This window comes from Rhincodon typus, chromosome 2 (assembly GCF_021869965.1).
Source record: "Rhincodon typus isolate 14 chromosome 2, sRhiTyp1.1, whole genome shotgun sequence".
NCBI classification, from domain to species: Eukaryota; Metazoa; Chordata; class Chondrichthyes; order Orectolobiformes; family Rhincodontidae; genus Rhincodon; species Rhincodon typus.
The window spans coordinates 91,112,673-91,129,815 of NC_063333.1; the positions used below are offsets into that span (position 1 = coordinate 91,112,673).

General features: G+C 43.4%; 1 protein-coding gene across 4 annotated transcripts in view; it reads left to right on the forward strand.

Moving 5' to 3' along the window:
* The window catches only part of LOC109925865 (retinoic acid receptor beta-like), a 217,174-nt gene that overhangs the window by 28,903 nt on the left and 171,128 nt on the right, over positions 1–17,143 (forward strand). For 3 of the 4 annotated variants that reach the window (XM_048614300.1, XM_048614317.1, XM_048614309.1), the window contains exon 2: positions 7,308–7,456. In XM_048614300.1, coding sequence (XP_048470257.1) covers positions 7,308–7,456 — 149 coding nt within the window. Of the gene's footprint in view, positions 1–7,084; positions 7,210–7,307; positions 7,457–17,143 lie in introns of those variants that run through there. The other variant, XM_048614322.1, reaches the window with a different exon arrangement.

A 17,143-nucleotide genomic window follows, 5' to 3' on the forward strand; every position in this document is an offset into this window, starting at 1 on the left:
AAATCCTTTGTACACCCAAGGTTTCCCTTGTAATCAATTCCTCAGCCGTCATTCCTTTGTAATTATTTTTCTAAGATGACAGTAATTTTTAGATGAAAGTTGAAGTGTTTATGCTCAGGAAAAGCAGTTCCAAAGAGCCATTTGGATGTCTATGAATTGCACAGGTGATTTCGAAAATGTGTTGTAAGTTGTTGCATATGAAAGTAACCTAACGTAATATTTTGAAGAAGAATACCTGGAATTAAATGACTAAGAACTATTCTGATTGGTTCTTGGCTATCTGAAATGGTGTACATATTATCCTCCCTTTTTATCCTATTATCTTTAGTTCAAGTGAAAACAAATTGTGATTTGAAGTGGATACCTTCTATTCTGTTCAGTATTTGTTCGTACAGTATTAGCAATGCATCTGTGAAGACTCAGGGCTGAACTTTCTGATAAGGCATGGTGATGAGTGGGCTTCGTGATGTCATTGGCTCAAGGGTGATTTTGGGCAATTTTCTGTCTCACCTCATTAATTAGACAAGTGCGATATTGGGTGTGAATTTTGTTGTGAATGAGATGGAAATGCTGGGACCCTCTGGCTTTCAAGCCTCGGGCGCCATCTTTAAAGCACGGCTGGTAAGCGCTTAAGATGCTACAAGCCAGGATCATGTGGGGTGTTTGCACGTACACTGTGGATACATGGTACAGCAGGAAGCTACACTCACTACTTCCTAGAGAAGGATCCGGAGGGGATGGAAAGAAGGTCACACCGTTGGCCTGGACTGAAGTAGCAGCACGGCGTCAGAATGGATGGTCAGAAGGAAGAAGGTCAAAAGGCTTCTGCGCTCCAAGGGGTTAAATGGGTTCCGGCTTTTCTCTGCCAGCTTGCACTCGCAGTGCCATCACTCACTGTAACTCTACCATTTAACGCTCAATTTGCCAAGACTGATGGACCACAATGTTCGGCATTATGTACATCATGTCCACACGAGGGGTCACATCCACCTCATCCTGTCTGCCTACACCCCCTCCTTGCCATTTGAACTCGCCCACCCCTCCTGTGCCTACATCATCACTAATTGCTCTTCCGGCCACTTCCATCGCACTCAATTGCTCCCTGTCTCAGTGCAGAGAAGAAAACTGGCCCACAGCTGGGCTGAGAGGTCCAAGACAAATTGGATGTTGGCAGACATTACACTCCGCACTCCCTCTGAGGAGAGGATAGTGGAGCAGAGGACCAGAACTGCTCCTGTGCTAACAGGAAGGCAAAATAGTCAACCCGGTCAGCTGCCCCTGTGCTATCATCCTCTCCATTTACCATCTGTCAACTCACTTTATCACCTTCTCCAACTAATTCCCTCTTTTCTTCTAGGCAGGCGCTAGTGACACCCAGACAGCCTCCCGAGGGAAAAGCCAGTGCTGGAGACCCTCAGCTCCTCCTCAAAATCTGAGACAAGCCAGTGAGCCCTCCGAGGAGGCAGGGTCTTCCCCCTGCACACTCCCCCAGCTCAGAGACTCGGAGGGTTCACCTCGGACTCGGGAGCACAGTCTGGCGAACACAACTGAAAAGGCTCATCAGCTGGTTCAAGAAGAAACACCCCAGGTCGCTGGCATTCAGAGGATGACCAGAAACCGGGTACCCGCTCAAGCCTAGGCAGAAGATGTGCCTCCAATCTCCACCATGATTAACATGGTCAACCTGCAGAGCCTGGCACAGGAAGATCAGGCAGTTGTCTCTCAGGAAACTGGAATGAAGAATGGTGGAGTCTTCAATGTTCACACTACTGCTGCTTCTACAGCCTGGGAACATTCTGCTGCTTTCATGGAAAGGGCCATGGTTGCCTTGGAGACCCAGCAGATATGTACTCGGACCTGCACTCCATGACTTTAACAGTGGGTCCTCAGCATCAATGGCAAGGTGAGAGCAGTGGCAGGGATCTTGATGTCCCACTTGGTACCCGCTCCTTTCGGGGAGACCGGATGGTCCTAACACGTACCCACAGGGAGCAGAGCCACTGACCCTACCCCCACAGAAAACTTCAGCCAATCCAGAGGTGTAATGTGATGGTAAAGTCCTGCATAAAGACATGGTTGACATGTCCTCTGCACTAAGCAGAGGACCGTCTGCACGGTGAACAACAGACTCACAAACACTCAAATGAACTCGGACTTTCCCTCGGTAATTCTGCAGATGGGTTGCAATGAGTTTGTCTCTGGCCTGTCAGGCTTCCTGCATTGCTGTGTCATCTTCTTTTGGGCTGCTGTCCTGGTCCATGTCCTGATCCCCAGTCACACCTTCATCCTCAGAAGAATAGTGTCGAATTCCCCCACTATGTCTGCCTCCCAGACATTTCCATTTTAATCTGCTCCAGTTGTGAGGGGCACAGCACACCACATTGATGGGGCACACGCTTTCTGGGCTATAAAACAAGACCCTACCAGAGTGAACCCATCATCAAAACCTCATCTCCAGGAAACCGATGGCTTGTTCCATCACGGTCCTGGTGTCATACCCTCATTCTGCACCTATCCTTGGGTTTCTTAAAGGTGCCCTACTTAGAGGGATAGCCCTTTGCTGCCTGTGTGCCCTGAGCACCTTGTAAGGAGGCAGAGACTGGTGAGTGCTCCAGTGTATACACATCACGGCAGCTCCCAGAATATCTGGTGTAGACCTCTGAAATATGGCTGTCCATGGTTACAGATAATTTGGAGTTGAATCCTTTCCTGTTCACAGATGTTGCAGGTTACAATTGACTACTCAGAGTCATGTAGGAGCAATCACCCCTGCACCAGTGGTGCTCCAGCGATGGTGGCATATCCCAATATCCTGGGCTGCTCGATCATCGTTGTCAATGGGGAAGGAAATGAAGAGGTGGTCTCTGGCAAAAATGCACTGATGACTGGAGGATTGGGAGATGCCACAGAAATGTCCAGTTGCTCCAGCTGCCAGCAGGAAGATTAAGGGCAGTTGTGGTCCGGATGGCCACTGAGACAGGAATGCCACCCTGTCCCTGCTCCTAGAGCTGGCATCGCTCGAAGGGTTGGCACAATGGGGTGCACTTAATTGTCACCGGCAATGCTGTTTGGTCTCTTGAAAGGAATTCAACAAAGCTGATATAGTCCGGCGCTCACCATTCACCTGTGCCTGTTCAGTGGATCTTGCTCTGCTGTTTCTCCCTCTGGAGGCTATGCACAGCAGTGGAGGTTGTTGTTGCTGCTGGGCTTGCTGAAGCTTCTCTCTCCCTCTCTGGTTTCTTCTGGATAGGTCCCCATGAAGCCAGACATGGCCTGAGACATTTTGGCTCCGAGGGGAAATTCAGAGAGATCACCCAATGTTTTTGAAGGGATTTCTGAGCACTCGCATCCTCAACAATCACTGTTATACTGTCATACAGTGTACCCAAGGAGCTCCTTGTCATAGCTTGAGCTCCGAGCTGTGTGACCTTATCCAGTTTCACTGTGGACATCCAAAGCGTCTGTACTCCATTGGGATTAGACTTCTGTTGGTAGTCCACCATTAAATGCACCCCTCCCCATCGTAAAGAAGCTCCCATCACAGCCTATGGAACTACTTTCTGTGTAAGGATATACATGTAATACATTGTTCTCCAGTTCTTGCTGTGGCAAGTCGCTATCAAAGGGGAACTTCCGGTTCTGCTTTCAAGTTCCCTGTTATCGATATTTTCCTTAATCAATCTGTATGCGATGTCCCCATACCTCTGGCTCAGAGGTAGGGACACTACTGTTGTGTCGTAAGAGCCATTAGTAAGTTGCTTGTTGAAATGAAACATGTTGAACTCACATCATAAGGAAGCAATCAGGGCACACAGTGTAATACTCACCATACCTTGTAGCTATAACTTGTTTTCTTCTAACTTTGACGAGCCACTGCCTTCCAGATGAGGTGAGAATGAATGTAGGTGGACTGTATTGTTTCATCAACAAAGACGCTGCAATTGTCCTTAGCAGATTCTCAAAAACCAAGTTTGTAAGTTTGCTCCTGAAGAGAAAAAAGTAACTGTCTCCTCCCACTTTGCGTGTGCTTGCAGCAGGTATTGCACAGTTGACATGCAATCCGATATAGTGAGATTCGAACTTGCAGGCTTCCTCCCGGTGATATACCAATATCCCCCCCATTCTGTGTGTTGCTGTCCCCGAGCCCCTGATAACCATGAAGCCTCCCTCCATTTCAGTTAAACTGCTTTATGTCGTTTTTAATGGTCGTGCTTTACCTCCAAAGCCCACAGTTCAGGAGGTTCCTGTGGCCTCACCTGGCCAATCTCCTCAGACAGATGCAAGAGTAACCATGACCTGCTTGAACCCTCGCTCCGAGAGTTCCCATTGCTGGTTATGACTAACCATGTCCCACCATCTCCCCGGAGTGATTTAGCAGTGCAGCTCCGACTGACCCTGGACTGATCTCTGAGCAGCAACCTGACTGACCTGTGTGTAATTTCCAGGCTGCTTGAACTTGACCTTAAGGAGCTACCATGGCCTAGTCCCTGGATTGCAATAGCACTGCGTCCATGGATTTGCATCTGAATGTCTGACTGTGGCCAAACTCCTGGACTATAATGGGAGCAGGTCCTTGACTGACTGTTGTGGTGCTTCTTGACTAACTATGCTTACCCAAAAGGCACTGTGCTGTGTATTTGCCATGTAAGCTGCTGGCACATGCTGTAAGTCTGTTATTGATGTAGCGCTGTGCAGGACAGTGGCATGTCCATCCCCTGTCTGACTGAAATATTTACTCTTCAGTGCATCCCTCTGCTGCAAGATGTTTGCCTCTTTCTGTGCTAAACAGCAAGCTAAACCGTATAGGCCCCGGCTTATAACTCAGTTCTAAAGACCTTGTGCACTAAAGAACACTAAGTGACAGTGCCTGAAAGCCTGTATGTAAACACTAAAGATCTCCTATACTACAAGGTGAGCTAAGACCCATAAAATGCCTGGCTCTATGTCAGTGCAAAAAATCCTGTGTAACACACGCGATGTTTCTCTGATTCTGAGTGCAAAGCAACCTGGCTGAAGCAGGCAACTCCTAGTTTTCACTGAGCTCCAGGGTAAATGGTTGAAACTCTGAAATGTTGGCCGAGTTGGTCTCGGAGAGCAGGCTTGTTGAGGTTGTGAAGCTGGTCCCAAGTTGTGTGGATGAAGGGTCAAGGAAGACGATGGCTTAGGACCTTGTGCAGTCAAAGTGGGAGCGTGTGAAGAGAAGTTGGATGGCTAGGACAGCTAGCCCGTGACTGCAATGGACAGTGTCAACGAAGACAAATCACCAGCTACCTGTTGAGCTTTAGCATCATCACGCTCCTGTGTGGAGGAGAGGCAGACTAAAAGTACAATGTTAATGGACTATGTTTTAAATGGTAAAAAATTGCAGCACGCTGCTGTGCAGAGGGACTTGGGTGTCCTTGTGCATGAATCGCTAAAAGTAGGATTGCAGATGCAGCAGGTAATTAAAAAGGCAAATGGAATTTTGTCTGCCATTGCTCGAGGGATGGAGTTTAAAAACAGGGAGGCTATGCTGCAGCTGTATAGGGTCCTGGTGAGGCCACACCTGGAGTACTGAGTGCAGTTTTGGTCTCCTTACTTGAGAAGAGATATACTAGCACTGGAGGGGGTGCAGAGGAGATTCACTCGGTTGATTCCAGAGTTGAGAGGGTTGGATTATGAGGAGAGACTGAGTAGGCTGGGATTATACTCATTGGAATTCAGAAGAATGAGGGGAGATCTTATAGAAACATAGAAGGTAATGAAGGGAATAGATAAGGTGGAGGCAGGGAGATTGTTTCCACCAGCAGGTGAAGCTAGGACTAGGGGGCACAGCCTCAAAATAATGGGAAGCAGATGTAGGACTGAGGTCAGCAGGAACTTCTTCACCCAAAGGGTTGTGAATCTGTGGAATTCCCTGCCCAGTGAAGCGGTTGAAGCTACCTCACTGAATGTTTTTAAGGCAAGGCTAGATAAATTTTTGAACAGTAAAGGAATTAAGGGTTATGGTGAGTGGGCGGGTAAGTGGTGCTGAGTCTCAAAAAGATCAGCCATGATCTTATTAAATGGTGGGGCAGGCTCGAGGGGCCGGATGGCCTGTTCCTGCTCCTAGTTCTTATGTTCTGATGTAATACAGTGAGTTTCAGCTTTTCATGAGGTCCAAACGCATCAAAATGAACTTGCTGCCACTTGACGGCAAGATTCTGAACTCCCCATCTAATGGACACTTGAAGATTGAACTGGGTGAGTTTTTTGACATTGTGAATCCTTCATCCTGGCTTGCCATTAATCTTGCCGCACTGGCAACAGGAAAATTCCACCCCCAGCATTTATTCAATTCCATTGATAAAATATTGTTGTTTAAAGTGAAAGGTAATAGTACTGGACACAACAGTATTATTCTAGTTTGACAGCCAGCACAGAGAGATTCAACCACTCTCGGATCTGGCACGCTAGAGACGAATAAAGCTTCTCACACTTTGCCCCACCAATGTGCTCTAAGGCCAACATCCACTGCATCTGTGTGAACTGTTGAATATTCCACATCAGCCATTGATTCTGATTTGATCCTGTCAATTTTTGTGGAACTGTGAACAGTTGCGCACTGGTGACATCTGCTTACTGGAAAATATGTTGGCTCACTCACAGAGGAATCCTATGAATTTAGATTATCAACCCCATAGATTCCTGGAATTTAAAGCCCAGAAGGAATCCAGTCGACTGATCGTAACTGCAAATGTCAGCTCTTCAACGAAAAACAAAATCATGATTAAATAGTATTTATATTTATGGTAATTGTTCACTCAACTATCATTATTATTTTTGTCCAAGTGTATTCGGTTTCCTCACCAAATATTTTCATTGCTTTATGAAAGAAAACATTCCTGAGAAAGGAGTGGGAAACAGCTAATCTCCTCTGCTCATATTTTCATGCCAAAATTTTCAATCTGCGTTGTGTTCACCATTCTTGCAGTACCAAATACTGGCAATAACGCTGTATATGTGTGGATGACGTATTAAAGTTGTATTTTATTGGCTGTGGTCTGAGGGATAATGGCGCTTGAGGTTAGGTCACCATCCATTGTAGTCATAGAGTCACAGTGATAGAATCATCGTGTTTGAGAAGAAGTAGTATTCTGTCTCTTTACTCCTTTTATTCTGGTCATCCAATTTTTCTACTCTCGCTGTGGGGTTGTTAGCACATTGATGGGAGAGAGGATTCTGAAAAAGGTGGTTTATGTGACTTTTTTTTTCTGCAGTGTTTTCTCTATCAGTATTAATGTTACTTTTTAAAAATACGTGAACACATAACTTGTTTTGTTTTTCAGCAATTGAAACACAGAGTACCAGTTCTGAAGAGATTGTTCCAAGTCCACCGTCTCCAATTCCACCTCCACGGGTATACAAACCTTGTTTTGTGTGTCAGGACAAGTCATCAGGCTATCACTATGGAGTCAGTGCCTGTGAAGGCTGCAAGGTAAGGCTGCCTCATGCTGTGAAGAGGAATTGTTTTGTACTTCGGAGTTTTTCATTTGTTCACTGGGATGTGGGTGTCGCTGGCTAGGCCAGCATTCATTGCCCATCCCTAATTGCCCAGAGGGCAGCCTAGAGTCAGCTAGAGTCACAAGTAGGCCAGACGGGGCAGGATTGGCAGACTTTCTTTTTTAAAGAGCAATCATAGCCACCACTGGGCTAACTTTTTTTTTATTCAGTTCAAATTTCACCAGCTGCCATGATGGGATTCACGCCCATGTCCCAGAATATTAAATAAAAACCGAAAGAACTGTGGATGCTGTAAATCAGGAACAAAAACAAAGTTGCTGGAACAGCTCAGCAGGTCTGGCAGCATCTGTGTAGGAAAAAACAGAGTTAACGTTTTGGGTCCGGTGACCCTTCCTCAGAACTCAGTTCTAGGCCTAGTGGTATTATCGCTGGACTGTTAATCCAGACACCCAGATAATGTTCTGGGGACCTGGGTTCGAATACCGCCATGGCAGATGGTGGAATTTGAATTCAATAAATATCTGGAATTAACAATCTAATGATGACCATGAATCCATTGTCGATTGTCGAGAAAACCCAGCTGGTTCACTAATGTCCTTTAGGGAAGGAAAATGCCATCCTTACCTGGTTTGACCTACATATGACTCCAGACCTACAGTAATGTGGTTGACTCTGAACTGCCCTCTGGGCAATTAGGGACGGGCAATAAACGCTGCCTAGCCAGCGACACCCTCGTCCCGTGAATGAATAAAGGAAAAGAAAAACTTTGTGCTAACATATAAGCATTCCAGGCACACACATTACAAACTGCTGTTGCTGCCGATAGGGGCTGGTCGTATGACAGGAACCCAGCACGTGAACATTAGCACTTGTTTGAAGATATTTATGTCTTAAATTTAGCTGGTCCAGAACTAACTGACTGATATTAATTACTTACAACTGTCTGAACATAATCAGTACGTCTCCTCTTCCTTATGTTAGCCTCAGAAGTACACCAGGAGTCCTTTACTCTTCATCTACATGCTCAGTGATATCGTCCATTGATGTAGAGTAACCTCCCACCACCCATAACTGCCTCTTCAGCTGTTTGTCTGATGGACATCCCAGATACATCAGTACTTTTCAAACTATAGGAAATCAAAAGCATCCGATTCTGCTCCTGTTGAAGCCTTCGGACCATAGCCACTAATTACATTCCCTCGTTCCTGTTTTCTCAACTTAAGCTCGATAACATGGAACCTTGGTGTTCTTTTTGACAATGAGTTGTGCTTTAAATCATGCCCCACCATCACCAAGATCACCAACAGCATACTGCCTGCCTCCATACACATAGTGCCCTGACAGCTACTCAAATGCTCATTTACTTCTGTGCTACTTTTAGACTAAACTTCAACAAATCCCGACTTGCTATCCTTTCAAACTGCACACTACATGAGCATCACAGAAAACTTACTTCCTACATCCTGTTCTCATTAGCTCCCATTACTCGAACACATCAGTTCATGTCAATTACTGATGGCCACCACTTAATCCATTGGCCAACACACAAACTTTTAAAAATGCTGAAATGGGTAGCAAGAGGTATGTAGTGAAGATACTGTTCTCCTCTGTGACCTTGTCATTTCAACCTACCAAGTGTTTACTAGAGCATTTCGTTTGAATTAATGTCTGCCTTTTGGGTTCTTTTAGGATGCCCATGTTTTTTTAAAAAAAAAATCATTAAATATGGCTGACCAGTCTTGGGCGATTGCTTAATTTGATTTGGAAAGTCAGGGCAGCTGGTTTATAATATCTTATAATAATTTCATTCCATTAGTGAAACTCACTTTCAGAAATGGCTGTGATTATTCATTTCATGGTAACCAGTCAGAGGGACGTTTTCAGGATTTAAAACTTTTGTGGGAGTCAGGGTTACACTGTTTCAATCTCCTGAAAAATATGAAAGCGTGATAGATTGCACTTGGACGCGGAATCTAAATAGTGAGTCTGCTTCTTTGTTTAAACATCACTATATTCAGGTTTCATTTGTAGATAATAAAAATAACAGAATCTTCAAGAAAACTGCCCAGGTTTCCTGTTCATGGAGATTGGATTTCCTTTTATTAAGTCGTAAAGTTTACAAAGAGAAGCACAAATGAATGATGACTTTTAGGCCTTCCAGGTTTTTTTTTCCCGCAAAATATACAACACCCACCTCGAGCTGATTGCTCCTTGAATGAGTGCGACATTTTTCTCTGCTCCCTTTGCAGAATAACTATTCCAGTTATTGGTTACTTCTCTCTTGAACCTCAGATTTTCCTTTTATCAATTTGTTACATTGTTTAATTGTATGCAATCATGCTTTCAACTTGGAAACAATCATCAGGGTGAGCATTTTCACCAACACTGAGTAACTTATGTACTTTGACAAGGTCCTCTTTCCACCCTCTCATTTAAAGAGGGAGAAGTTCAGTTTCTTCCCAATTGTTCTTCATTTCTTCGGCACCAGTGCTCACCAATCGTAACCTTTCTCGGCTCCAGTTCCAGGGTCAGCTGTTTCCTTGTGCCTTGGTGACTAGTATTGAATCGAGAATCAAGGTGTAGTTCCATCAAAGTACCTGACTTCAGCCGAACAGTTTGAGATTTCTGGGATGAGATTTTGTGAGCAACGATGCTGTCCTTGTACCAGGCGCAAAGACAGTGGAAGGAGTGAAAAGGCAACATTCTCAAGGCCGTCCAACCGCATGAACAAATGGTGGGTAAAGAGATGGCCAATTCAGGAATAGGCCTTCCACTTTGCCGGCCCAGTCAGAAGGCTACTTGGCCTGCAGCCTTGACAGTGCCTCACTGAGAGAGGAAGCATCCACTGAGACGCCAAAAAGAACACAAGGGCATTTTCAGTTTGATGATGGGGTAGCAGGGATTTGTTTTCTTTCTGCAGGAGCCAGCCATCTTGCTGGGTCCCAGCAAGCAGGCCTTGCAGTTGGAGGGGAAAGATGTTTAGCGCCGGCAGTGGAACTGTGAGGACAGCCTTTTCTACTGGCGTCATCTTATTTAATTCTGCATTTTGTTGGTTGAGGGTGTTTATTGCCCATCCCTATTGATCCTGAGAAGGTGAAGGTGAACTGCTTTCTTGTAATACTGCAGTGCTATTAGGGAAGAAGTTCCAGGATTTTGATCCAGCAATAATGAAGGAACAGGGATATATTTCCAAGTCAGAATGGTGAGCAGCTTGGAGGGGAACTTGTAGCGGTGGTGTTCCCATGTATCTGCTATCCTTGTCCTTCTAGATGGAAGCATTTTTGGAAGGTGACTTTGGTGAATTTCTGCAGTGCATCTTGTAGATGTACACACTGCTGATACTGAGCGTCAGTGGCGGAGGGAGTGAATGTTTGTGGATGTGGTGCCAATCAAGTGGGCTGCTTTGTCCTGGATGTTCTTGAATGTTGTTGGGGCTGCACTCATCCAGGCAAGTGGGGAGTATTCCATCATATTCCTGACTTGTGCCTTGTAGAAGGTGGACAGGCTTTGGGAGTCAGGAGGTGAGTTACTCTCTGCAGTATTCCTAGCCTCTGACCTGCTCTTGTATTCGCCGTATTGATATGGCTAGTGCAGTTCAACGTTTAGTCATAGAAACATCAAAAATAGGAGCAAGAGTAGGCCATTCGGCCTTTCAAGCCTACTCCACCATTCAGTATGATAATCGCTGATCATCTAACTCAATATTCTGTTCCAGCGTTCTCCCCAGACCCTTTGATGCCTTTAGCCCTAAGAACTATATGTAAATCCTTCCTGAAAACATTCAATGTTTTGGCCTCCACCACTTTGTCACACAGAATTCCGCAGGCTCACTCTCTGGATGAAGAAATTTCCCCCAACTGCAGTTCCAAATGGCCCACCCCGTATCCTTAAACTGTGATCCCTGTCATCGGGAACATCCTTCCTGTGTTTACACTGTCTAGTCCTGTTAGAATTTTATAGGATTCTATGAGAACCCCCCTTTTTTTTAAAATTCCAGTGAATATAGTCTTAACCAATGCAGTGTCTCAGTCTGCCATCCCAAGTGTCAGCCTGGCAAGCCTTTGTTGATATCACTGCAAAGCCAGAATATCCTTCTTCAGATAAGGAGACTAAAACCTCTACAATACTCCAGGAGTGGTCTTACCAAGGCCCTGTACAATTACAGCAAGACATCCCTGCTTCTGTATATGAATCCTCTCATTATGGAGGCCAATATATTATTTGCCACATCCACCGCCTGCTCAATCTGCATGTGTACTTTCAACAACTGGTGTACAAGGGCACCCAGGTCTCATTACACCTCTCCCTTTCCCAAACCATTGCCAGTCAGATTATAACCTACCTCCCTGTTTTTATTCCCAAGCTGGATAGCTTCACATTTACCCACATTATACTTGGCCAATGGTAACTTCAAGGATTGTGGCTTGGGCATGGAGCTCTGGTTGTGATTTTTTTTTTATTTTGGACATATACTTTATTCATAAAAATTACCTATAAGAACTTACAAAGATTCAAAATCAGTTTTTTACAGTCTTTTCAGATCGGAAAAAAACAAGAAAACTTGGAATTTTGGCATTTTTCAGAGCTTCTCTACAGTTGCAAAAAACAGACACATTTTCTATTTATGCAGGAAGCTATGTTCATTTTGAGGCAGCAGAAGGGTCTGATAACTGACCGGACCCCCATTTACCTTTGGCAGGAAGACCTCAGACATTGGTCTTTCCCCACTGTGCATTGGCTGCAGCTGCCCTAAGCTTTAGCACGTCCCTCAGCACACAGTCATGAACCTTGGAATGTGCCAGTCTGCAACACTCAGTCAAGGTCAGCTCTTTGCACTGGAAGACCAACAAGGTTCAGGCAGACCAAACAGTGTCTTTCATTAAGTTGATGGTTCTCCAGATGCAGTCAGTGTTTGTCTTGGTGTATGTCCCAGGAGCAGACGGTAGAGCACAGAGTCCTGTGTCACAGATGAACCTCGACAAAAACTACTGTATCTTTCTCCAGATTTCTTTTGCATAGGCATTATCTCGCAGGAGAGTTTTGTCTATCATCATTCTTACTATTTACAATTGCTTAATACGTTCTTTTGAGATCCTTAATTTAGGATCTGTTGCTCTTCCTCTTTCCAGTTTAATATTACCTATGAAGCAAATTTGACCAGTTTACTATGTCCTTTTTAGTTTAAGTTTGTAGAGATCAGGACTCCAAGGGGCCCACGCACTGATGGAATATGCCACTGAATATGTTTCCCCAGTTAGATATTATTCCCCGAATTAATATTTTCTGCTGAACCTCTTTCAGTCAATTGTTATCCACCTCTGAGTTTTTCTTAGTGGCTAGATCAAAGTGGCAACTTAGACCTGTTGCTGTTTGAACAAATTTAAAGTTTTAACAAGAGAACCTCACTCATACCTATCAATTTTGAAATTTACACTTTTTTTTTAAAATTGCATTTATCTGAGGTATTCTTTTATTCTTTACTGCCTGGATCTCTCAATATGTATTTTGTTTTGACAATGAATGATGATGACATCACATTAAATTTGGTGTGGAGCACTTTCCAAGCACTGCAGTACATGGAATCATTGAGGACTCTGTTTCCACTGGGCAGACCTGTTCTTCTGTCACTGAAAAAGGTAGAATTCTTCAAAATGCAAAGGGTTGACATGAGTCAAAACCAACATTGGCAAACTGCCCTACATTCTGGATGGTGGAAACAACATCAGCCCTTTTAACTCTTGAAATTCTGGTGAGTGACATCTGCAGTTACTTGGGAAGAATATGAACTTAATTTATTATTGTGCCTCTGTTTGATGTAAATGCCTTAATTGTTGATTCAATTTTCTTTGGGCACAACTTAATGTAAAAATCCCGAGAGTCTAAAGTCACTTTTAAAAAAAAATTTCACGCCTTCACAGTTGGTTCCTCTACATCTGTAACTTTGAAACCACTTCAGCCCACTCATTTGGCCCTGAAGCAGGAGAAAAATGAGCCATCAATGTAGGGCAGCGTTTCACAAGCTGTGGAATTCAACCTGCACACTGTTACTGATGCCCAGCAGGATGTAACACCTCTCTTCCTCTGAAGCTCAATCAAAAGCTGGAGAATAATCTTCTATGGCAAGTGGAACACACCAGCCACAATGGATTAGTTTGGCCTTTCGTGATCCTCACCACACGGTCATGACAAACATAAGGAAAGAACTGAGCTGAAATTTCAGACCGTCTAATAAATGTCTGTGTAATTGTCCAATTGTGTAATGTAACACAAATATACATCAACATTTCATTGCAGTACATTGACTGACAGACTTGGTGCAGTGAATCTCTTTACCAACTGGTCAGAAGCCAGTCTGTCTGCTCCATGCAGCTCTGGAATGTAAGTATTTGGAGCGCTCTGGTGTTTTACTCAGTATTGGCCCAGTCTGTATTCCCAATGTAGGCATGGTTCAGAATGGTGACACTGTATTGGGCCCTTTCAGAGCTCAACAGTCAGTTTGTCATAACAGGCTATTAATAGTGGGTGTTTATTTAAATTAGTTAGAAAGACCACCAAAAATGAATGTTAAGAGTTGAAGATGAATTTCCATGCTTTATAATTACATTAACTTTTTCATTCACATTAGTGAGTATAGGGTATTTTATATTATGTACAGATATATATTACATAGGGGTATATAATAACATTACTCTGTTTACTTACATTTAATTCTTGGATACACTCAATTTTCTTGATGGCTTCCAGCTTTTTAATAGATAACTGGTGCATTTCACCAGTTTTCTAGAAATACAAATTTGATAATTTTATTTCATTTTAATAAGGAGTACAATGATGCTTACTTGGCTGCAAAAAGAAAAAAAAATCTATAAATGTAGAACCGACATTTAAAATAAGCAACAACCACAAATGGGTACATTTCAGGGATGTAGCTGTTTTATATTTTCTAAATTCCTCTAAAGGCCGGTTAGTGACGACAAAAGGCAGATAGAGCATAACCAATAGAGATCTTATTTGTGTATTTTTGAGGTGACTTATTTGTCTGAAAATCTGTACATTTCATTATTTCTATCTACAATTTGCCTGCTACTATTTTATATAGACACAATGTATGCCTTTGTTTGTTGCGATTGTTAGAATTTGTATTACATGCAGTGCTCATCTATCTTCTGGCACTGTGTTCTGTTGCTATATACAAAGCTTTATCAACACTTGTGATTTTGTGAAAAATCCATAACATTTCTCTGCTCACAATGTTCCCTGAACCTGTAATATCTGAGTGATTTATTGTTTTTGCATTACTCTAATATCCATGATTCATGGTAATAGAGCGAGAGAGAGAAACTCTCTTTCCCGGTCAACCAATTGAATTGGGCATATTAAAATAGTGCAGAATCAATAAATCATTAAGGTATTGCAAGCATTATCATCTCGAGCAAAGAAAATCAATATATCTGTAACAAATTTCCAACCCTGAACAATGCTGTGCACATCTAGATGGTGGTTTGGTTTGTGCACCTTGGAACAATTAAATTTCTCCAGAAAAATGTTACAATTGTAAACTTTCGCAAAGTATCCACTGAAAGCGCTTGATTAGCATGGTGTCAAACTAATAGCTTTTGATGCCTGTTTTGAAGTAATTAGCACTGTCAGGAAAAAATACTATTGACATTGCTTCATTATAAATTATACATCTACTTTACATTGCAAATTTTCTCGGGCATTAAATAAAGATGCAATTAAACACATTGACTTAAGCCTGTTGGTAAATAATAAAAGACTGGTTTAAGTTTCAGTCGTATTGAGATGGTGTATGAGATTCACAATATTGGAATTGGCAGATTTACTTTAGATAATTGGTCCACTCCATTATATTTGGTTTGATTGCTGGGCTTTTTGCAGATCAGTCATTTTTAAATGGTGTGTTAACGCATTAAAAGAAATTGGGGTATGAGGATAGCGGGTCAAATCTTCCCAACTTATAAACTTCAAGTGTTAGGATTATTTTCACCTATGTCCAAGTGCATGACCTTAGGGGAGGCAGCCAACTAACAGACTGCTTCTCCATTCATTTCCAGTTCAGGACAGGAGACAGCAGACAGATAGGACAGGGTGCATCAGAGAGAGGGAAGTAGGGAATGGCCAGCTGCCCCACTGAGAAAGCTGACACGGCTTGGGCAGATAGAGGGCACCACAGGTGGACATTGCCATCTAAAAGTGCAAACATGTCCTTTAAATAGCTTCCAGAACCATCCCATGAATCAGTGTGCAGGAGAAACGGCTCCAGATGTCGGCAGGTGTGCTTTCTGTTTCTTTACACATGAACCTACAAGATGGTATGATGATACTTTGACCTCCTGTCATGACTCCGTCTCTGACATGTTGCCAGGCTCCTGTGGGCACACATCCTAAATGTGTGAAAATGTTTGTCACTCTTCTTTCCAAATTTGCTTACAACACGCCCACCGCTGCCCTCTAAGGGTCATGCTCGGGGCTGTGGACATTCTAGCCAATATCTAATGGATGGTTTTGCTGCTGAAACTTACCAGGCTGGATATTATGGTTCTTTGCTGAAGCCAGCAGCCTGACCACCATTTTGAATCAAATATTTAATGAGCAGTTGAGCTTGTTATCAAACCCCTTGCTTCCTATTTCATGCTGCCCACCCCACACTACAGGTGGGCAGGGCAGAGTCGGCAGGCCACTTTTGAAAAATATAGATGTTTCAGGGAGGTAGGACATCTAGGGTTAGGGTTAGAACTGTATTCGGAGGGTAGTCTCATGCATTGGGAACAGATTTAATCCCTTTGATCCTTCCCACCTGGCCTTCAAAGCTCTTCCACCAACCCCGTCAGCTCGATTTCACCCTCTGCTCCCAAACCTGACTGTGGGGTAAATCTTTTCTTCCTGGGTCTGCTCAAAGCTGTGGCAGGGCCCGTTATGGAGATCTAGTGGGGACAGCTGCAGTTCTGGCCAATAGCTCTTGAGGCTATGACTGTGTGTCAGTCTCGGCCTGTTTAACCTCCAGCCATCATATTATCACTGTGGAGAGGGCTTGTTTTAGGCCTGTTGACCACCAGCCACTTCCTGCAACCCCAGTGAAATTCAGACCATTATATTTGTTGATTCTAAGGCACCTTGCTTTTGAATACATAGTCTATACAAAACCTTGTGAATTTTCTTTTATAGCACATTAATTTGCGTCTTTAAAGGTCCGTGGGTTTTGCTAAATATGTATTGGCAATCCGTTAATTCAGTACAAGTTTTCTCTAGCACTTTGCCAGTTACGTGTGTTGTTTGATTTTCTATTCCGGATCCTGATGTACATTACCCCTCCTCACCTGTTTACTCCTTTTTTTTAATATCTTTGGTCAATCATGAGAAGTATTTTTATTTCTTTTTTAGCGTTCAGCCATCACATTTCAATTAAAATTGTAATTAACGAGTTTAAAACAAGGAAGTCAAATGATAAGATTTCCTTCCGTGAAAGGAAGTGGAGTTCTAATGCCTACTAAACACAAGAAAAAAAAAAAGAAATTTCAACAACAAACACAGATAATAAAGTATAAAATACAAGTAGGAGAGGTGAGATAACAAGGTGTAGAGCTGGTGAACGCAGCAGGCCAAGCAGCATCAGAGGAGCAGGAAAGCTGATGTTTCAGTT